This window comes from Mercenaria mercenaria, chromosome 2 (assembly GCF_021730395.1).
Source record: "Mercenaria mercenaria strain notata chromosome 2, MADL_Memer_1, whole genome shotgun sequence".
Lineage (NCBI taxonomy): Eukaryota > Metazoa > Mollusca > Bivalvia > Venerida > Veneridae > Mercenaria > Mercenaria mercenaria.
In genome coordinates, this window is record NC_069362.1 from 38,276,369 (window position 1) to 38,299,132 (window position 22,764).

At 37.5% G+C, this 22,764-nt stretch overlaps 2 protein-coding genes across 2 annotated transcripts; both read right to left on the minus strand.

The window, feature by feature from the left end:
• Positions 1-3,371: 3,371 nt before the first annotated feature.
• On the minus strand, positions 3,372-13,730 carry LOC123562678 (uncharacterized). The gene is made up of 4 exons (XM_045355290.2): positions 13,552-13,730; positions 11,634-11,873; positions 8,865-9,058; positions 3,372-4,389 (listed from the first exon to the last, which is right to left on the minus strand). The coding sequence occupies exons 2-4, from the start codon at positions 11,698-11,700 to the stop codon at positions 4,150-4,152; spliced, it is 501 nt and encodes a 166-aa protein (XP_045211225.2). The 5' UTR covers positions 11,701-11,873; positions 13,552-13,730; the 3' UTR covers positions 3,372-4,149.
• A 1,488-nt stretch (positions 13,731-15,218) lies between these two features.
• On the minus strand, positions 15,219-20,373 carry LOC128548452 (uncharacterized). Its single transcript, XM_053523283.1, has 3 exons — positions 19,929-20,373; positions 17,422-17,691; positions 15,219-15,742 (listed from the first exon to the last, which is right to left on the minus strand). Exons 1-3 carry the CDS (start codon positions 20,106-20,108, stop codon positions 15,455-15,457), a joined length of 738 nt encoding a protein of 245 aa, XP_053379258.1. The 5' UTR covers positions 20,109-20,373; the 3' UTR covers positions 15,219-15,454.
• Between the last annotated feature and the right edge of the window lie 2,391 nt (positions 20,374-22,764).

Genomic DNA, 22,764 nt, shown 5'->3' on the forward strand with positions numbered 1-22,764 from the left:
AAAGCAAAGATATATGCATTATAGGCCCGTTACACAATGGTGTTAAAACCCACTACATGTCGACTACAAGACATTTACTACAAATGATACGACAGCGACGAAAAATAAAGTAATAACTTATAAATATAAACCGAATGAAGTTATTCATGGGAATGGCATAAAAACAAATTACCGTAGTAATTTGTCGTATGGCGGATAACCTAACGTCTAGTATTGCAATAGGGATAAGAAATGAGTTGTTCATTCTCAATTGTTGCGCTTATTGTAAACATTACTTTGTTAGGCGGAATTTATCCTCGTGGACGTGGAAAAAGAAAAGGAGGAGAAGAATCTTCATTAATTAATATATGAACTGTAATCCTATGACAAACAGTGACTTCTGTACGTCGTTTCATAAGTTTTAATTTATGCAATAACGCATGATAAATCTGACTAATCGCGGCGTTTCATATAATATTCAGTTTCTATTAATTGTTAAATTGTTAATTCTTAAAAAATATATTCTAAAACCATACTAGTGTTGGGCAAGTTGTATGCCCAAAGCTAGTGATTCGCTAACTAGCATGTATCGAAGTAGTATGTCTTCTGCTGACCCGATGTGTGTGTGTGTCGCTAACTCTCCCCTCTGTCTCGCATAAACTACATGTCGCAACAAGTCGCAAAACACGATGTGTCAGAAGATATGTGGATAAATGCGTTTCCAAAACTTGTATATCGTACAGTGTAAGAGCTTTTTATAGAGGTGCTAATGGAATATTTTTGAAATTGTTTAAATGGGATTAGATTTATGATTAATTATTAAATATGATATTTTTCAGACGGTAAATAGGGAAAAAAGTGTGTGTGCGGTGTGATGTGGTGGGGTGGGGGAGTAATGCATGGACTGACGGGACAGGGGTGTGGGTATCCTTACATTTTTCACTTGTCCACGGAACTTAAAAATCCACTTGTCCATAGTCAAATTTCACTTGCTCTGATTTGTAATATCAAACCTTCATGAAAGCGCAAATAGACTGTAGATCGACTTCTTTATTTAGGACAATGAAAAGAAAAGCATATCACAGTAACTGTGGTAAAAAATAAGCTGTTGAAATATTTGCCTTTAAATGTTTATAAAAGTCTGAAATCACGTTAGCAGTGTTCGGGATCTTTTGAGGTCATGCCCGAAACACTGCCTACGCAATGGTGCAAAGCCAGATGAATTCAGAGAAAGACACTTAAAACGTTCCGACTTGTCTTAGTCATACTTGCGATCTCTGTGTGCTTTTGATTTTAATTTGGCTGACTACTGGCTCCAATATTTCCTTTGACAGTGACTTATTGTCTCAGCAGTTGGAATTCTACTTACAAACTTGTCATAATACTTTTTAAGTTTTTACGTTTCTGATGTCTTTAAATGTCCTTTTAGTTCTCTGTGTGTAACCCTTGTTTTCCTTTTTTAGTTTTAGTTACAGAATGCTATATGTTGATGATGAAAATATTTTTCTTCAGCTACTTTAAGTAGTTCTTACGTTCCCTTTAGCATGTATGATTTCTTCTTTTATGTTTTTTTTTAAATGCATGTTGTAAAATGTGACTCTTCTTATTTTTGTGTAGTGTCAGCTAATCTTTTTTTTATGTTGCTTTAAATGTGCTAAATCTGTATGTGGTAAATTACTTTTTCCTTTTATTTGCTAGTACCTCTGTGCTATTTTGTTTTAATGCGCTGTAACATGTATATGATAATTTGTGATTTGTTTCTTATCTACTTAGAGTCAGATGCTTTATTTGCTTTATTGTGCTTTAACATATTTGCATTTTATTACAGCTGATTTACTTATGTCGAGCTTATTTACATGTGTTTGCCGGAAAATAGCTTTAAGCTAGTGTTATATGTTTATACTTATCCGACGTTAAATAAATCTTCTTGTGTCTAAATCTTCTCTGATATTTTATCATAGTCACCGAGTTACAGTGTGCGCGAGACATAGTCAAAGAACCCATTATCTTTATCACCTCCATACACTTAAAGCAACACACAAACTAAATGATATTTTATGTTTTCTCATTTTATACCTGAAAAAAGTATGCTTGTCCGCGGACACACAGAATGAAAAATGCACTTGTCCGCCTGCAAAAAAAAATCACGAGTCGGATAAGTTGGACATAGGAATCCCACATCCCTGCAGGGGTGGGTAGATTAAAGAACTTCGAGCATCAACAGTCCATAAAAAAGCACAGACGAACAGCCGTTTTTGTTTGGTTAGGTGTTTATCCATTCTAAGTTCGTATTTATCCAGCACTGTTTCCTATACCAGTTAGGAATTATCCGCAAATTTAAACCCACCTCATAATCAATATAATTTTTAAGCTATGAAATCAATTTCAAACTATGATACTGTTAAACATTGTCAAAGAGATATTTATGGAACTAATACATTTAATAAGTAAGGTCTTACTGCAATATCTGGTACTTTAAAACAGTTAGAAACATAAAACATGTTCATTTTGAAGACTTTTTGGAGTACATTTAATGAATTCCAACCACATAATGTGACATTTCGATTGAAATATTTAGTACACAAAACATGTTATCAATACAGGATATTATGACTATCAAAAGTTTTAAGCTAACATTGCATACTCACATAAAACATGAAAAAAAAGACAAGGACATTAACTACATACATCGTCTTTCTGTCAGCCATGTTGGCACTGAGTTACGGTCGCTGAACAGAGTTAGGATTATCCGGGTACATGGCGTGAGCGATGTGCGGGCAGAAAGTAGTGATGTGCGGCATAAACTATTGATCTGCGGCATAAACTAGCGATGTGCGGGCAGAAAGTAGTGATGTGCGGCATAAACTATTCATGAGCGATATAAACGTCACCGCCAGATTGAATGACCGCTTCCGCTGTACACACAATGAATGAACCTAAGTTAAATTTAACGTATCCGATCCACAAATAAGCAAAATTTCTATTAAAATATATAAAATTTTGATACCTGGTAAGCTCATATAATTTTGGTATCATTAGAAGGTGTATTGTCTACTGAAAAAGAAAATATAAATTAGATATCAAAATATGTTATAGAATTTTTATTTTTATTACTTTACATTCTTCAATGATACTTCAACAGAAATCCAGTTATTACAGTGTAAAATTTATCATTTTGCAGTCAAAAGGCATGACTTTAATGATTCTTGCATATTATTTATGGTCATCGTATTTACTAATTGTTGTGCAGCAGAAAACGATACAAAAAATATGGGGTTACCAGGCATCGAAATTTTATTTGTGGATCGGATACCTTCATAACATAAACTTACCTTAATAAGATTCGTTAATTTGCTTAGTTTAGTTCACATGGTAATTAAAGTATTCTAATACGTGGTAATATGCATGTATACTAGAGGTAATTTAAATCTGCAAAAAGTATACAGTTACATGAAAACATTAAAGCAAATCACACAATTTCTCTTCAGTCATGAGATTGTATGGTTAAGTTGAACTTTTGCTTTATTTCACACAAACCATATTTATCTGAAAGGATAACAAGTAGAAAGCAATTGCAATTAAAACAGGAAATTATGATGATATTAATAAGCCTATATTGTTCTATTCCCGCATTAATGTTAGTGAATCGATTATATCAGTCATGTGACATAGCCGGGGTGGTTTTGTCTGTTAGTAAGGGTTTTCTGCGACGTCAGCCTAGCGGTCACACAACAAGACCGTACAATCATCCGAGTCTTACTAAAGTTGTGACTGATTGAGCGAATTGTATTGCATTGTCGTTCGACTGTTCGAAAATCATATCAGTGTAAGACAACACAATTGAAGACCTACCTAAAACCAGCTACGACTAGTTTTTTTTCCACATTATCGCAGACCTACCTACGACTGAATTTATACATGTGTCAAACTAATACTACCCAGACATTGTGGCAGGACTTTTCTACGATTCCTTGCATTTTCCAGATATGACCGGTAGTAATATGTTATGTTGTCTTACTTCTCAGTGTGTCTGGAAGAAAAGTATTCATGACCTCGGAGTTTTGTTTATTAATGTGCGAGTGGTTACCGGTTCGTATAAAAAGTAACTGGTATCTATTTTTCAAAATTCAGCTTTCTACCTCTTTTGCAATATGGTGAAATTTTTTATATTTAAAACTGTATTTGGCCTTGCGGCGTTAACGATTTTGTCGGATTGTTATTATCCGAAGTGTGGTCTAGTTGATATGTGTAGACATTTCCGCTTGAGTCAATCAGAGCGTAGTTCTTTTTCGGCTCGTTTCCGTATCCGGTGGCAGCCACAATATCTGTTGGAATGTCACTCCATGGGTTCATGTCAAATCCGTTCATATCGGGCACTTGTTCTGTTTTATTAAAATATCTGGTCCCGTGCTGTATAATAATTAGAACAAATTTACTGGTCCCGTGCTATATGATAATTAAAACATTTTATTTGTCCCGTGCTATATGATAATTAGAACATGTTTAAAAATGATTATCTACACAACTATAGAGTGCAATATGGTGACATTATCTTATTCAGATTACAACAAATCATATCAGATAACATAGTCATAAATCGATGCATTTGAACATATTAACCGTTATATATAACCCTAACCCGCCTTCTATTATTTTGCAAATACCTTGAAAAATACTGAAATTACGTTTTTTTCTTCTTCAAATTTAGGGTTTTAAGTACGCTCAGAACTAACTGAAATTGAGTTTTTTTTTCAAAGTTAGGGTTTAAGGTACGCTCAGAACTATATGTTGTTTCTCACAAGCATTTTTTCCAAAATGAAAAAGTGGTCATCATATTAATTTACTCGTTTTAAGGTCATACCATTTTCGAAAACGCGATAAAACAAAATATCATAAAACGTCTGGAATTTACAAACTAGTGAAAAATATTTTGAAGAAAAGAAAATGACAAGTCGTTGTCGTGCCTAATCGACAAAGGGTATTTATTAGTTGGGTGGTATTTAACAATTTCCAGTAAAAAACTCTGTATCCTTTTTACTGATATTAACACGCTTTCTAAAAACAAAAACAACTTCTGCACACAAGAAGAGCACAGCAGAATCAGTTTTTGTGATACTCAGTGCATGAACCTTGTCACATGTGCACGTAAAGCTCTCGTTGTAACGGATGTAACTACGGCCCGTGAAACTCGTGTTCAGCTCAATTTTGTAAGAATATCGCATCTCTGTTAAAGTGTTGGCACTGTTAAATAATTAATGAATTGACCATGATGTATAATTCTGAGAAACTTAAGTTGTCTTTATGTAATAAACTGCTTTCGTGTACGATATGTGACGGTGACCTGATTGAAAACGTTGACATGTTGATGTCACACGTATGTCCTATATCGCAATCTGTCAGGCACGAGTTTGTAAATAAAAGCTTTGGATTTACATGAATTACAACACGAGTTCCACGTGTACAGGTGACAAATGTCATCCTTAGAGTATCACAAAAAAGCTTACAATTTAGATCGGATTTAATGAATAATAATAAATGTATCTCAAAATATCTGCATACAAGTTGCAACAATGAAATATATGCCATGATTGGATGTTGTATTTTTCTTTTTCTTGAGTCCATCCCTGTATTTTTATGACTTGTGGCAGTAAAATGAATAAATCTGTGTATCTGCGTTGTTAGATATTTTTGAACTTTTGATATATATCCTTAGTACAAGAGGGGCAAGATGGCCCTAGATCGCTCACCTGAATAACACACCATAACAGTGTAAACATGTTTTACCTAGTGATTTTATGGAGACAAATATTCTGACCAATTTTCATTAAGACTGGACCAAAAACGTGGCCTCTTGAGTGTAAACAAGCATTTTCTTTGATTTGACCTAGTTTTTACCCCACATGACCCAGATTCGAACTTGTCTAAGACTTCAAAATAACAAACATTCTGACAAAGCTTTTTGAAGATAGAATAAAAAATGTGCCCCCCCCCCCAGGGTGTAAACAAGCTTATTCTTTGATTTGGCCTGGTGACCTAGTTTTTTACCCACATGACCCAGATAAAAATTTATTAGACATTTCATGCAGACAAACATTCTGACCAAGTTTCATGCACATCAACTGAACAAGAGTGTTAACAAGCTTTTCCTTTGATTTGACCGGGTGACCTAGTTTCTAATCCCATATGACCCAGTTTCAAATTTGGCCTATGAATCATCAAGATAAACATTCTGACCAAGTTTCATGAAGATAGGAACATAAATGTGGCCTCAATAGTTTTAACAAGCTTTTCTTTTGATTTGACCGGGTGACCTAGTTTTTGACCCCACATAATCCAGTTTTTAACTTGGCCTAGAAATCACTAAGATAGTCATTCTGACCAAGTTTCAAGAAGATTGGGTCATAAATGTGGCCTCTAAGTTGTTAACAGCTTTTCTTTTGATTTGACCTGATGACCTAGTTTTTGACCCGACATGACCTAGTTTCAATCCAAGCCTAGAGATCATCAAGATAAACATTTTCTGTAAGTTTGTATCAAATCAAAGCATAAATGAAACCTCTAGATGGCTGAAAGGACCAAATAGAAAATTTTGCCCCTTTCAGGGGCAGTTACTCTAGAACCCATGAGGAATCTAGCCGGTTTTCGAAAGGACTCGAGATCTTGTTGTGACTTAACTTGTGTGTAAGTGTAGTTAAAATCAAATATAAAATGTCACTTCTATCGTGTTCACAAGGTAAAAATTAACACATTTTTGGCTCTTTCAGGGGTCAATCAGGGGCCGTAACTCCATAACCTATGATTGGATCTGACAGATTCATCATGGAATCCAAGATTTATTGCTGTTAAAAGATATTTTGCTAGTTTGTATCAAATCAAACCATAAATGAAGTCTCTATATGGCTGCAAAAGCCAAAATAGCAAATTTTGGCCCTTTAAGGGGCCATAACTCAGGAACCCATAATGGGATCTGGCCAGTGTTCGAAAGAACTGAGATATTATGCCAATACAAGTTGTGTGCAAGTTTGATTAAAGTTGATTGCAATAATTATGTGGTCTCTATTGTGTTCACAAGCCAAAAATAGCAAATAGCATAACTCTAGAACCCATGATGGGATCTGGCCAGTTTTCGAAAGGAACCGAGATATTATGCCAATACAAGTTGTTTGCAAGCTTGATTAAAGTTGATTGCAAAATGTGGTTTCTATCGTGTTCACAAGCCAAAAATAGCATTTTGGCCCTCAACGGGGCCATAACTCTGGAACCCATGATGGGATCTGGCAAGTCCGAGATATTATGCCAATACAAGTTCTGTGCAAGTTTGATTAAAGTTGATTGCAAAATGTGGTCTCTTTCGTGTTCACAAGAAATTGTGGACGGACGGACGGACGACGGACGAAGCTCATCCTGTCACTACATGACATGTGAGTTAATAAAAAAGTACATCCAATAATTTTTATGGTTTTGACAAATTAGCTGATATTGGATAAGCTGTTTAATTCAATGTGTTAACTTAATTTAGTCGTTGCTCATGAACTTCACTGCCAGTATAATGTCTCATAAAGCTGTACATAACTGACGCCGGAGAGTTTGAATCTGCATACCAAGTATCAGTAATATCTGTCAAGAGTCGTTGAAATTTAATGCATTTATTTTAACTTCTGTATCAGTTTGTGCTTTTTCTACCAGTTAAATCTGTTGCCGTTACGTGAAACTTTAGTTAGTCAAACAATGAAAGCTAAATACTAGTACCTCGAGAGTGGTTCAAATAATAATAATAATAATAATAATAATAATAACTTTATTTTCTGAAGGTGACATACTAAGTGTACAAATACAGATATTTTACAACTTATTTCCAGTATAGTACAAAATTCCTAATCGGTCAGTTTATATTTGTATTACTGATATACATTCACACATGCACACAATCATACAGTCAATTTATAATTTAACATTTATACAAAAATACACATATCAGAATTACTTAAATTTTCTCGACAAACACGTCTCAAATTAAAGAAGTCTTAAATAAACGTAATGTAACAATAACTATGTTTTAAAAGAATTACCATGCGTCACAAAGATTATACATGACAATTAAGATACATACAAAAAAAAAAAAATGTTTGTCCCATAAGATAATAAATAGTTCCAGATTTGAATAATAAGATAGTATGAATATTATTATTATTGGAAACGAATACAGTAACATCAATTCAACAAAATTCTTGTAATTACAAGTAATTAATTGCTAAAAACTATTGTAACAAGAGAAAATTCTTTAAATTATGCTTGAAAGCAGTTATATTATTTTTATGAAGTTTAATGTAAGAAGGAAGTGAATTCCATATGTGTGCAGCTTTGTAGCTAAATGTTTGTTTCAGGTAGTTTGTTTTAGGTTTAACAATAGAAAGATCCATGTTTTCGATTGAGCACAGACTGAACAAAATGTAGTAAATCTGAAATGTATATAGGACAATCTCCTGTTTTACTTTTGTACACTAATAATGAAATATGGTATTTGCACCGGTTCTCAAAAGACAGAAGTTTTGAATTTTTAATACTTTATCAAAATTGCTACACTTTGATTTTGTGATTATTTTTATAGCGCGTCTCTGCAAAGATGTAATTTTATCAGTGTCCGATTTGTGACAAAGTCCCCAGACATTGCAACAATACTCCATGGTTGACATAATATATGCATTGTAATACAATAGTTTCATCTCATCTGTTAAGAAAAATGCAATTCTTCTAAGTAGAGCAATTTTTGAGTTTAGTTTATTGGCCACGGTACTAACGTGGGATTGCCAAGACAGAGTTTCATAAGCTTGAAGCTTTCATCACAATCGAGCTAAAACAAATTAGTATAAACTAAATACTAGTACCTGGCTAGATTTTAAGAAGAACGAATCTCCACCAAGATAAAAGTGTCTCTCAGCTGAGGAACCGAGCCTGTGGGCTGCCCAAATAAAGTCAATATTATTCAGTTCTGCCGTTCCAAGATGGTTTAAGTAGGACTGAGAACCCAGGACGCTGTTGAGCTGGCCTGATTCTACCTGCCATTTATACACAGTGCCGTCTGAAAACGAACAAACAGGCAAACAGAATAAGATATGGAAGACATCGAAAATATGCCAGGACCAAATCATACCGTTCTAATATTGCATCCGTAACAGGCTTCTTTACGAATTTCTTCTTTATAAATGTATATGAGTTTTTAATTAAAAAAAGTGATGTTGCTTTGTGCTGACAGATATTCTGAAAGTTTCATATGTATCAAGCCATAACGGAATCAGCGTCTGAAAGGATCCGGATTTTTAACGGAGGAAATTAATTAGTACGAACTTGATGTGTTTTCAGATCCTTTGCACCAATTTGACTGTAAACTTGATACATGCGATTTACACTCAACAAAATTCCTAATCGGTCAGTTTATATTTGTATTACTATTTTGTTGATAATGCATGTATTTACACGAAATTCCACATGCTGACATTTGAATATGTAGATCTACTGCAGCTAATTATCCATTTATTTTTGGCGGCTCATGGCCAAAGTAACCGTGTTAGGCCATTTGCCTAATATTGAATATTTTGCACGTGCAGGGCATGTGCATCATCATGCACGTATTTGTTTACATTTTTGGCACTACTGAAGGAAGTCCAACTAAAACAATACATATCATGGTGAAATTGAAACAAGAGCAACGCGATCGAGCTGTCGGAATGTTGCTAGCTGGAACACATATACGACATGTGTGTAATTATTCTTGCAATTTCATAAAAAATTTGATGTAATTTGCTTGTAGCTGTTACTTTGATGGTAATTTCAATTTGTAACCTTATTTCTACCATCCGCAATCTTTTGGCGAAATTTAACCAAAGGACAATTCCTTGAAGTGACCGATTTTGAATTTTGTTGTATAATTTTGACAGCCCGGGCGCGTTGCTCTTGTGTCAATTTCACCATGTTATATGTGTTTTTCAAGTATGATTTTTGTCAGTAATGTCAAAAGTGTTCATTAACACGTGCATATTGTTGCACATGTCCTGCACGTGCAAAATATGCTAAATTGGTCAAAACGCCTAATGCGGTTACTTTGGCGTTGAGTCGGTCAAGAATAAATTAATAATTAGCTGCAGTTGTTTTTAAATGTCGGTATGTGAAATTTCGTGTAAATACATGCATTTTTAACAAAATAGTAATACAATAAAAACTGACCGATTAGGAATTTTGTTGAGTGTATATACATGCCACTGATACGGTGTTCCGTTTGGACAATCGTGACTTTTTATTTATTACTAAACCGCGATGCACGATGGTACGATGACGAAAACGCGATGGCGTGATGGCACGATGGTGAAAACGCGATGACACGATGATGAAATCGCGATGGTGCGATGGTACGATGGTGAAATGTCGATGTAATATCCCGTTTTCATCATCGTACCGTCGCGTTTTCACCATCGTATCATCGCGTTTTCATCATCGTACCATCGCGTTTTCACCATCGTATCATCGCGTTTTCATCATCGTACCATCGCGTTTTCACTATCGTGTCATCGCGTTTTCACCATCGTACCATCGCATTTTCACCATCGTACCATCGCCTTCCGGTGGTCATGCGCAGTGGTACAGTATATGTGTCAGTAAAATACAGGCTTGATACAATCTCATTTTCACATTGCACTATGTACCTTCTACATCCTAACAAGAATAACAAGAATAAGCTGAGTATAAATAATACCATGTGACTATTACACACAGCTTTTTATTTACTTTCATGCATACATAAGATACAAAGGACGTGGCCTTGAAGATTTTACAGTTTTAATGAACTGAGCACTGAACATTCAGTAAAACATTTTGCAAAACAGTAGAATCTAAATGGTAAATTTCGTCTCACAAAATACACCGAGATACATTCATCTATTGTTGACAAAAATAACAAGTGTACGGGACTACGCATTTCTAACCGGAAGGCGATGGTACGATGGTGAAAACGCGATGGTACGATGGTGAAAATGCGATGGAACGGTGGTGAAACCACGATGGTACGATGATGATAACGCGATGGAACGATGGTGAAAACGCGATGGTATGATGGTGAAAACGCGATGGTACGATGGTGAAACCAAGATGGTACGATGATGATAACGCGATGGCACGATGGTACGATGATGAAAACGCGATGGCACGATGGTGAAAACGTGATGGTACGATGATGAAAACGCGATATTACATCGACATTTCACCATCGTACCATCGCACCTTCGCGTTTTCATCATCGTGCCATCGCGTTTTCACCATCGTACCATCGTTGTTTCACCATCGTGCCATTGCGCCATCGCGTTTTCGTCATCGTACCATCGTGCATCGCGGTTTAGTGTTATATGAAAAGTCACGATTGTCCAAACGGAACACCGTACACTGATGTACGATAATAACTGTTTTAAAGTACGAAGCGACATTTTTGCGACCGCACTACATTGGCTAGTTTTTTTTCCCGGAAAGTTAGATTAATAAGAAGACATCATTTGGGAAAGTGGCTTCAATTACTATACACTTGATTGGTAACAATCCAAAACAAAATCTGCAATAGCATTTTTAAAAAAAAATCAAAAACAAAAGAAATACAAACACGGTTATATTACCTGCATACAACTCTACATTTGACGTTTGGTAGATGAGAATGCCACTGACCATGTCAATGGCTGGCATTGACGGGTAGTCCTTGAATATTGACGTAAATGCTTTCGGTCCATCACAGGGTGCAGACGTCAAATCGTCTATTTCATCATACACATAGACTCGCCAGGTGTCAGTACAAGAAAGTCTTGGCTTGTAGAACCTGCAGGGCACATATCCTTCGGGCCATACACTATATCTATTACCTATAATGAGAAAGAAGTAAAGAGTGTGGAAAACACAAATAATAGGGCAAGTAAAATGTCAATTGCCATAAAACAGTTATTTTAACCATATGTACATGTATATGACTGTTTCCAGACATGATCATCCCTAAATAGCTAAATGTGAGAAAGTTTTGAGGGTATGGTGGAGAGCAAAGTTGTATTTTCAATTTTCACAGACCTCTCAAACATTTCCGACGGTCTCTCTTTTCGGTCTTTGTCCATGGCAAACCGACGTTCCAGTAAAGTCACTTTATCCTACCTTCATGCGTTCAGTAAAGGGAAAAATCTATAAATTTTGCCTTATTGGATCATTTACGAATTATTTTTTTTTTCAAAACGACGCCATCTTGTTTTAGGAACAACTTCTTTGCACATATTTATGCAACGAGTTTTATAAACGAGCTTTTCTTTGGCATTTGATACCGCCACGAAATGCAGATGTTTTATAACGGAAGCTGACTCAACCATAGTTTCGTGCAAGATTTTATACTTCTGCACTTAAATCAAGGAATATTGCATCAGGAAAGGAATTTAACTGAACAAGATTGTCGATGAAACGGTTATCTTTTTTCTGTCAAGTGGCGTTATGGCCTGTATAAATAACATTTGTTTGGTAAGAATGGGTATCCGACTTGCAACTGAACTTTGGGTAAAACTTCACTTGGCAGCAAATTAAAATCATTTAATCATGTTCAGCGGTACACAGAAGTCGGGTACAAAACATAAGGCTAGTGTTAGTTTCTCCCATTTCACTTCATATGTTAGGGATTTTAACCTTTAACCTGCTGGGGGCAAGTAATTCTACCTTTGCGACCAGTGCAACCAAGATCAACCTGCACATCCGTGTCTGATCATGGTCTGCACTGCTATTCAGTCAGTAAATTTTCAGTGAACACCCTTTCGAATAATAAATGGTAATGGTTAAAGTGTTATTTCAATTCAAAAAGGCTGATACATTAGTGACGTTTAATTTTAAACAATTGTTTAAGGCATACACAGACCTAGCTGGCTGGGTATTTTGGTTGAAAAATGATGTAGAATAAAAAGAACATTAGGTCACTGTCTTAAATTCAAATTTAATATTTTCGCCTACAAAGAAATTAAAGTCTCGGATAAAAGCCTAGTCTTTTCTATTTTCTTCGACTTAACTAACAAATTTAATTTATACGACAATATAAACAATATATTCTCTATCTCTTATGCTAACCACAGATCATAACCCATATGCCCTCCTATCAAACAGACGCGTGCTAGAAATCATATTTATATTTAATGCCTCTATGCTTACGTTGGCACGTAAAAGTATAAAACATGTATTAGTAATAAGTGCTACGTGCGGATATATTACTGAATACGTGTGCAGATTTTTTCATACTAATACGTGCGCACGTAGAAACCAGTACGTGCGCACGGACTACTAATGTATGCGTTAGCTATCAAGACTGGCAGAAAATATTGTAACAAAGTAAGGCAATGCTTTATACGCCAGCCTAAGTACGACACGCAATGCTTTTATACGCCCAGCCTAAATACGACAAGCAATGCCTTAAACGCCAGCCTAAATACGACACGCAATGCTTTATACGCCAGCCTAAATACGACACACAATGCTTTATACGCCAGCCTACTGCAAGTAATTGTCAAATGGTTATCATACCGGTGTTCCACTAGCGGTTGTACTTGATGCAGTCGTGGTGGTTGTCGCACTCGTTGCTACAGTTGTTGTAGATGCAGCTGTTGTAGTTGCAGGCATTCCAAACAGATCCGCCCTTTGAACGTAGCACATGCTACTGGCCACAAGTTCAAGGTCACTTGAAACTGAAGTATTTTGTTGGTGGCAAATTTGTTTGGCCGAAGAAAGTTCAAAACAGTTGACGAAGAATGACTTACACAACACATTCGCTGAGCACATTGAGGCACAGTCTACCTGTAAAGTAACGAACGAATGGACATTTGTAAACTGCTAAAGTAAATTGGGAGAGAAAATACCTAGGTCTCCAGCGGGCTCGAACCTCATGCCTAATGATCCGTAGGCGGACGCTCCAACCACGTCGTTAAAGGGTTAAACCACCAGCAAGGCTGTTAGAAGTTGCCTATAAGTGTTCTATCACTACACAAGGAAGATGTCTTTGACATCTGAGCTTCTATCACAACACTGCAGAGTTATCTTTGACCTCTGGCCTCTATCACTAAACTACGTAGTCTTTGACCTTTGACCTTCTAAAGATGTATTTGACCTCTGACTTTATATCAGTACACTAGGAAGCTGTCTTTGACCTCTGACCTCTATCACTTCACTACGAATATGTCTTTGACCTCTCAAGTATTTTGGGATTTAATGAGTAAATCCTGTAATCAAGTAATATTGCACTGACCGTCATGCAAGCGTCTCCTTTACCTCGGGTTTTTACGGAATCCTGTTGGGCCATTTATAATGTCGCCGTCACGTTTGTGGGTCGACACACGACAACGCGAAGTGACATAGCGACATTACGAAGTGACACCCGACAATCGCAAACGACGGCGACAATCCCAAACGACAATGTCGCGATATTCACTTTGAAAATGTCGCCATTCAAATCGATATATCGCGATGTCACTTCGCGTTGTCGAGCGTCGTATCGCATTGTCGCTAAAGTCACTTCGTAATGTCGCGATGTCACTTCGCGTTGTCGTGTGTCGACCCTGTAAACGCGACGGCGACATTATCAAACGCCATGCGATAATCACAAACGACGCTCGACAACGCGAAGTGACATTTTCCAAATGTCGTATCGTATGTCGCGTGTCGCGGGTTCTGGTGAGGGTCGACGCGCGACAATTCCAAACGATACACGACACGCGAAGTGACACTCGACAATACGAAGCGACATTTTCATAATGTTGTATCGCATGTCGCCCGTCTACCGGTGAAAGGGTAAGATAAAAAGCTGTATTTCCGTACTTTTCCGTACGTAAAATGTCCATGTTTTTCATTAACTTCAAATAATTGTAGAATGTTCCAAACAAGATATTTTAATGAAATAACATTTATAAATTAAATTCAAACATTGTCTAAACGGATATGTAACTTGTATAATTTTACCGCCGACGGTTTCGTGAAAATATGCATACTTCAGAGCAGTCAAGACAGTCCTGAAAACCCAAGCACTACCTTCACTGAAACCAGCTCTGAAGTATGCATATTTTCACGAAACCGTCGGCGGAAAAATTATACAAGTTACATCGCGTTTTCATCATCGTGCCATCGCGTTTTCACCATCGTACCATCGTTGTTTCACCATCGTGCCATTGCGCCATCGCGTTTTCGTCATCGTACCATCGTGCATCGCGGTTTAGTGTTATATGAAAAGTCACGATTGTCCAAACGGAACACCGTACACTGATGTACGATAATAACTGTTTAAAGTACGAAGCGACATTTTTGCGACCGTCACTACATTGGCTAGTTGTTATTCCGGAAAGTTAGATTAATAAGAAGACATTCATTTGGGAAAGTGGCTTCAATTACTATACACTTTGATTGGTAACAATCCTAAACAAAATCTGCAATAGCATTTTTAAAAAAAAATCAAAAACAAAAGAAATACAAACACGGTTATATTACCTGCATACAACTCTACATTTGACGTTTGGTAGATGAGAATGCCACTGACCATGTCAATGGCTGGCATTGACGGGTAGTCCTTGAATATTGACGTAAATGCTTTCGGTCCATCACAGGGTGCAGACGTCAAATCGTCTATTTCATCATACACATAGACTCCGCCAGGTGTCAGTACAAGAAAGTCTTGGCTTGTAGAACCTGCAGGGCACATATCCTTCGGGCCATACACTATATCTATTACCTATAATGAGAAAGAAGTAAAGAGTGTGGAAAACACAAATAATATGGCAAGTAAAAATGTCAATTGCCATAAAACAGTTATTTTACCCTATGTACATGTATATGACTGTTTCCAGACATGATCATCCCTAAATAGCTAAATGTGAGAAGTTTTGAGGGTATGGTGGAGAGCAAAGTTGTATTTTCAATTTTCACAGACCTCTCAAACATTTCCGACGGTCTCTCTTTTCGGTCTTTGTCATGGCAAACCGACGTTCCAGTAAAGTCACTTTATCCTACCTTCATGCGTTCAGTAAAGGGAAAAATCTATAAATTTTGCCTTATTGGATCATTTACGAATTATTTTTTTTTTCAAAACGACGCCATCTTGTTTTAGGAACAACTTCTTCGCACATATTTATGCAACGAGTTTTATAAACGAGCTTTTCTTTGGCATTTGATACCGCCACGAAATGCAGATGTTTTATAACGGAAGCTGACTCAACCATAGTTTCGTGCAAGATTTTATACTTCTGCACTTAAATCAAGGAATATTGCATCAGGAAAGGAATTTAACTGAACAAGATTGTCGATGAAACGGTTATCTTTTTTTCTGTCAAGTGGCGTTATGGCCTGTATAAATAACATTTGTTTGGTAAGAATGGGTATCCGACTTGCAACTGAACTTTGGGTAAAACTTCACTTGGCAGCAAATTAAAATCATTTAATCATGTTCAGCGGTACACAGAAGTCGGGTACAAAACATAAGGCTAGTGTTAGTTTCTCCCATTTCACTTCATATGTTAGGGATTTTAACCTTTAACCTGCTGGGGGCAAGTAATTCTACCTTTGCGACCAGTGCAGACCAAGATCAACCTGCACATCCGTGTCTGATCATGGTCTGCACTGCTATTCAGTCAGTAAATTTTCAGTGAACACCCTTTCGAATAATAAATGGTAATGGTTAAAGTGTTATTTCAATTCAAAAAGGCTGATACATTAGTGACGTTTAAATTTTAAACAATTGTTTAAGGCATACACAGACCTAGCTGGCTGGGTATTTTGGTTGAAAAATGATGTAGAATAAAAAGAACATTAGGTCACTGTCTTAAATTCAAATTTAATATTTTCGCCTACAAAGAAATTAAAGTCTCGGATAAAAGCCTAGTCTTTTCTATTTTCTTCGACTTAACTAACAAATTTAATTTATACGACAATATAAACAATATATTCTCTATCTCTTATGACTAGACCACAGATCATAACCCATATGCCCTCCTATCAAACAGACGCTGTGCTAGAAATCATATTTATATTTAATGCCTCTATGCTTACGTTGGCACGTAAAAGTATAAAACATGTATTAGTAATAAGTGCTACGTGCGGATATATTACTGAATACGTGTGCAGATTTTTTCATACTAATACGTGCGCACGTAGAAACCAGTACGTGCGCACGGACTACTAATGTATGCGTTAGCTATCAAGACTGGCAGAAATATTGTAACAAAGTAAGGCAATGCTTTATACGCCAGCCTAAGTACGACACGCAATGCTTTATACGCCAGCCTAAATACGACAAGCAATGCCTTAAACGCCAGCCTAAATACGACACGCAATGCTTTATACGCCAGCCTAAATACGACACACAATGCTTTATACGCCAGCCTACTGCAAGTAATTGTCAAATGGTTATCATACCGGTGTTCCACTAGCGGTTGTACTTGATGCAGTCGTGGTGGTTGTCGCACTCGTTGCTACAGTTGTTGTAGATGCAGCTGTTGTAGTTGCAGGCATTCCAAACAGATCCGCCCTTTGAACGTAGCACATGTCACTGGCCACAAGTTCAAGGTCACTTGAAACTGAAGTATTTTGTTGGTGGCAAATTTGTTTGGCCGAAGAAAGTTCAAAACAGTTGACGAAGAATGACTTACACAACACATTCGCTGAGCACATTGAGGCACAGTCTACCTGTAAAGTAACGAACGAATGGACATTTGTAAACTGCTAAAGTAAATTGGGAGAGAAAATACCTAGGTCTCCAGCGGGCTCGAACCTCATGCCTAATGATCCGTAGGCGGACGCTCCAACCACGTCGTTAAAGGGTTAAGCCACCAGCAAGGCTGTTAGAAGTTGCCTATAAGTGTTCTATCACTACACAAGGAAGATGTCTTTGACATCTGAGCTTCTATCACAACACTGCAGAGTTATCTTTGACCTCTGGCCTCTATCACTAAACTACGTAGTCTTTGACCTTTGACCTTCTAAAGATGTATTTGACCTCTGACTTTATATCAGTACACTAGGAAGCTGTCTTTGACCTCTGACCTCTATCACTTCACTACGAATATGTCTTTGACCTCTCAAGTATTTTGGGATTTAATGAGTAAATCCTGTAATCAAGTAATATTGCACTGACCGTCATGCAAGCGTCTCCTTTTACCTCGGCTTTTTACGGAATCCTGTTGGGGCCATTTATAATGTCGCCGTCACGTTTGTGGGGTCGACACACGACAACGCGAAGTGACATAGCGACATTACGAAGTGACACCCGACAATCGCAAACGACGGCGACAATCCCAAACGACAATGTCGCGATATTCACTTTGAAATGTCGCCATTCAAATCGATATATCGCGATGTCACTTCGCGTTGTCGAGCGTCGTATCGCATTGTCGCTATGTCACTTCGTAATGTCGCGATGTCACTTCGCGTTGTCGTGTGTCGACCCTGTAAACGCGACGGCGACATTATCAAACGCCATGCGATAATCACAAACGACGCTCGACAACGCGAAGTGACATTTTCCAAATGTCGTATCGTATGTCGCGTGTCGCGGGTTCTGGTGAGGGTCGACGCGCGACAATTCCAAACGATACACGACACGCGAAGTGACACTCGACAATACGAAGCGACATTTTCATAATGTTGTATCGCATGTCGCCCGTCTACCGGTGAAAGGGTAAGATAAAAAGCTGTATTTCCGTACTTTTCCGTACGTAAAATGTCCATGTTTTTCATTAACTTCAAATAATTGTAGAATGTTCCAAACAAGATATTTTAATGAAATAACATTTATAAATTAAATTCAAACATTGTCTAAACGGATATGTAACTTGTATAATTTTACCGCCGACGGTTTCGTGAAAATATGCATACTTCAGAGCAGTCAAGACAGTCCTGAAAACCCAAGCACTACCTTCACTGAACCCAGCTCTGAAGTATGCATATTTTCACGAAACCGTCGGCGGTAAAATTATACAAGTTACATATCCGTTTAGACAATGTTTGAATTTAATTTATAAATGTTATTTCATTAAAATATCTTGTTTGGAACATTCTACAATTATTTGAAGTTAATGAAAAACATGGACATTTTACGTACGGAAAAGTACGGAAATACAGCTTTTTATCTTACCCTTTCACCGGTAGACGGGCGACATGCGATACGACATTATGAAAATGTCGCTTCGTATTGTCAAGTGTTACTTCGCGTGTCGTGTATCGTTTGGAATTGTCGCGCGTCGTCTCTCACCAGAACCCGCGACATGCGACATACGATACGACATTTGGAAAATGTCGCTTCGCGTTGTCGAGCGTCGTTTGTAATTATCGCATGTCGTTTGATAATGTCGCCGTCGCGTTTGCAGGGTCGACACACGACAACGCGAAGTGACATCGCGACATAACGAAGTGACATAGCGACAATGCGATACGACGCTCGACAATGCGAAGTGACATTGCGATATATCGAGCTTTTGAAAGGCGACATTTTAAAGTGGATATCGCGACATTGTCGTTTGGGATTGTCGCCGTCGTTTGCGATTGTCGGGTGTCACTTCGCAATGTCGCTATGTCACTTCGCGTTGTCGTGTGTCGACCCCACAAACGCGACGGCGACATTATAAATGGCCCCAACAGGATTCCGTAGCTTTTAGTACTTCGACCTGGTGTACACATAAACACAGGAGTATGTAGCTTATATTTAACAAATGGAAAATCTATTCTAAAAAGTAACTGTGCGGTAAACTTACCATGTGTACGACTAGACTAGGCGGTAAACTTACAACTCTGACGACTCGAAACTTACCAAACTGGCACTCGATTAGGCGGTGACTCGACTAGGTGGTAAAGATACAATGCTCACGACTCGACTAGGCGGTGAACTTACAACGCTGACGAGCCGATTCTAAAGGTGGTAAACTTACCAAACTGACGACTTCTGCAGACTCGATCACAGCAGGTGCCACAGGTGATTTATTCTGGAAGATTTGGAAATGTGACGTCATTGTTACACTCCCTGCTCCTCCCGTCCACGAGGTAAAAGTGATCAACGTCAACCAGACGTAATTTGTCGCAATAGAAGTAGAAAACAATGTTTTCAGCATTTTATTTAGATCTCTTCTGTCCTAATCACAGATTAATTAAAATTAGTATGATACAAGTAACATGGACTTGTCCTATAACAATTTAAACAGCCTATGAAATATGAAAATCACTTCCTATCGACTGTCTCCATGTGAATATGAAAGCACAATATACTGGCCTGTGTCCCAGACATTACTTTGCGGACGAACAAATATTGCAAATGAGTTTGTTGTCCCACAAGATTTCCGGTATAAGAAGCGTTATAGTCCAAGTACTATTTATTTTCTAAGCGAAACCTCCGTAATAAATGTACCATTGTACGCATGTCACGACTTTTATTTGATTTCCCAGCAATAGCACTTTGTCAATATTGGTGACAAATAAATGATACAGTAGAGATACAATTAGTGTTCAACGCCACTGAGAGCAAACAGGAAATAAACAACCAGGCACATCGTGAGAGCAAATAGGAAATAAATAAGCAGGTACATCGGTAAACAATGCGTCTTTCGATCTCATCAATAGACTTTAATTCTTTGTACAGATATAAAATACCACAGTATCTGAGTTCTAATCACTTTTGCATGTTTCAACTGGCGTTTTTAGCACAGAATTAGATATTTTCAAAGCATCTTTTAATTGTTCTATCATTGATAGCACTAATGGAATGGAACTACCGGGTGTACGTTAATTGAAAAAAAAGTAATAACGATCACGGCCTTTATCCCGAGCAGTTGGTGATATATAAAACATCTCGATATTAAAACGCCTGACGTTTGCGGTCTGTACTCTACGGGACATTCATATGCTTCATTGTGTCTGAAAGGACGGATTGGCTGTAATTAAACACTGACTGACACCTGATGTTTTTTCACTATTAATTCTAACACGACTCGATTAATTTCACACTCAAAGAACACATCCTATCATCCAATGTTCTCTATGCAGAGTGAATATGTTTCCCTAAGAGTTTCTAAATCACTACCGGTGAGTAGTGGTACACTTTTTCATTTCCTCTTCCAATTATGATGCTTCCATACTGGTCTACGGGGCCAGCAGATTCTTTTCAGTTTTTTTTAGAATATTGCATTAATCATTGAAACACTTCATATTCAAACAGCTACTTTAAAAGACAGAGCCCGTCTATAGAATTATTCGGGTCCGTTTCTCAAATGGTCCGGAAATCTAACGCAACGCGGTTCCGCATTTGTCGCTATGCATTTGGACTTTTTGTGAGAAATAAAGCTCAACAAGTAAGAAAGAGAATGAAATCCACTCCACTGTTGCGTAGCAACCCACTGGGAAACTGCGTTGCGTTTGGTCTTCAGAGACAACCCCGAATAATACGCAAACCTTGTCTTAAGAGGTAGCCATTTGTGTGATTTGAATATGAAGTGTTTAAATAATTACTTGATCCCGATAAGCACTGGTATACGATGTGATATTCTCAAAAACTATCCTTCCCCTGTTGGACGGTACACAGTGTTTGAGGAAAAGGCACAAACCTCAGATAAATGAACACATGTGCTAAGAAGTGGGCTCATTTGCGCTCCATCATGTTGAATGATCGTGTAACAATTTCCGCATTGTGTTTAGATTAGACAATACCTTTACTTACACGTGCAAAAAAAAAACGATATGAAAACTTGTCTATATGCTTACAATTTATTCCCTTAATATTTTGTAATCCGATCATGCATTGCACAGTTTTTGGTCTGGCAAAAACACGCATATCAATGCATAGCATAGGCTGACGAACACACACACACACAGATCACAAAGCAACACATTATGACTATATGTCCCCTTTTAATTTTTTAATGTCTGGGACATAAAACTGACACCAAGCAGAATCTGACCACTGAGATGCAGAGCAGAATACATCAGTAACAACTCAACCTACTTGCAGAAATACAAAAGGCCGAATTGGACCTAAGTTGCTCACCTGAAGACGACCTTGATATTTCTACCTAGTTTCTGATCAAGTTTGGTTAACATCCTTTTAGCAGTTCTTTAAAAGTTTCACGGCCAAGGCTGCTACAGTTCAAGTTTGGCGAAGGTCCGAGAAATGGTTCAAAACAAGTTTTTTTTTTTTTATAGATTTTCAATTTTTAGCTCTTGAGGCCCCTGAACTGGACCAAATGAAACCGAAACAGGATGTTCACGAAAGGACGATATTGGCCAACGATTCATGAAGCAATTCGTGACAAGAAGTTGTTTCAAGGTTTTTTTCCGATTTTTAGCTCTCAAGGGTCCCAAAAATCTACCAAGCATAACCATTTCAATAAGTTAGACAGAGGTATATGCCAGGATACTACAGACTAAGTTTAGAGTTTTTTTAGAAGAGACAAGACCTGTCTCCATAGGATGACATATGCCCCCAATGGCACTTTGAATGAGTAGTTATGGCCGATGTTAGAGTTTAGGACCTTTGACCTACGGAGCTGGGTCTTGCGCGTGACACGTCGTCTTACTGTGTCACACATTCATGCATAGTTATTTTAAAATCTATGCATGAATGACAAAGATATGGACCAGACACGCCCATCAATGCACTATCATGAAAAATGACCTTTAACGTCTAAGTGTGATCTTGACCTTTGAGCTACGGTCCTGGGTCTTGCGCGCGACACGTCGTCTTACTGTGGTACACATTCATGCCAAGTTATTTGAAAA

What these genes read in the sequence shown, in the direction of transcription:
- LOC128548452 (XM_053523283.1), bottom strand. Translation starts at nt 20,108, where the DNA reads ATGCTGAAAACATTGTTTTCTACTTCTATTGCGACAAATTACGTCTGG. An exon ending in CTGCAGAAGTCGTCAGTTTG is followed by an intron (nt 17,692 to 19,928) that starts GTAAGTTTACCA and finishes GTTACTTTACAG; the next exon opens with GTAGACTGTGCCTCAATGTG. An exon ending in CAACCGCTAGTGGAACACCG is followed by an intron (nt 15,743 to 17,421) that starts GTATGATAACCA and finishes TTCTCATTATAG; the next exon opens with GTAATAGATATAGTGTATGG.
- LOC123562678 (XM_045355290.2), bottom strand. Translation starts at nt 11,700, where the DNA reads ATGCCAGCCATTGACATGGTCAGTGGCATTCTCATCTACCAAACGTCA. An exon ending in AAATGTAGAGTTGTATGCAG is followed by an intron (nt 9,059 to 11,633) that starts GTAATATAACCG and finishes GTTCGTTTTCAG; the next exon opens with ACGGCACTGTGTATAAATGG. An exon ending in TCTTCTTAAAATCTAGCCAG is followed by an intron (nt 4,390 to 8,864) that starts GTACTAGTATTT and finishes ATTATTATACAG; the next exon opens with CACGGGACCAGATATTTTAA.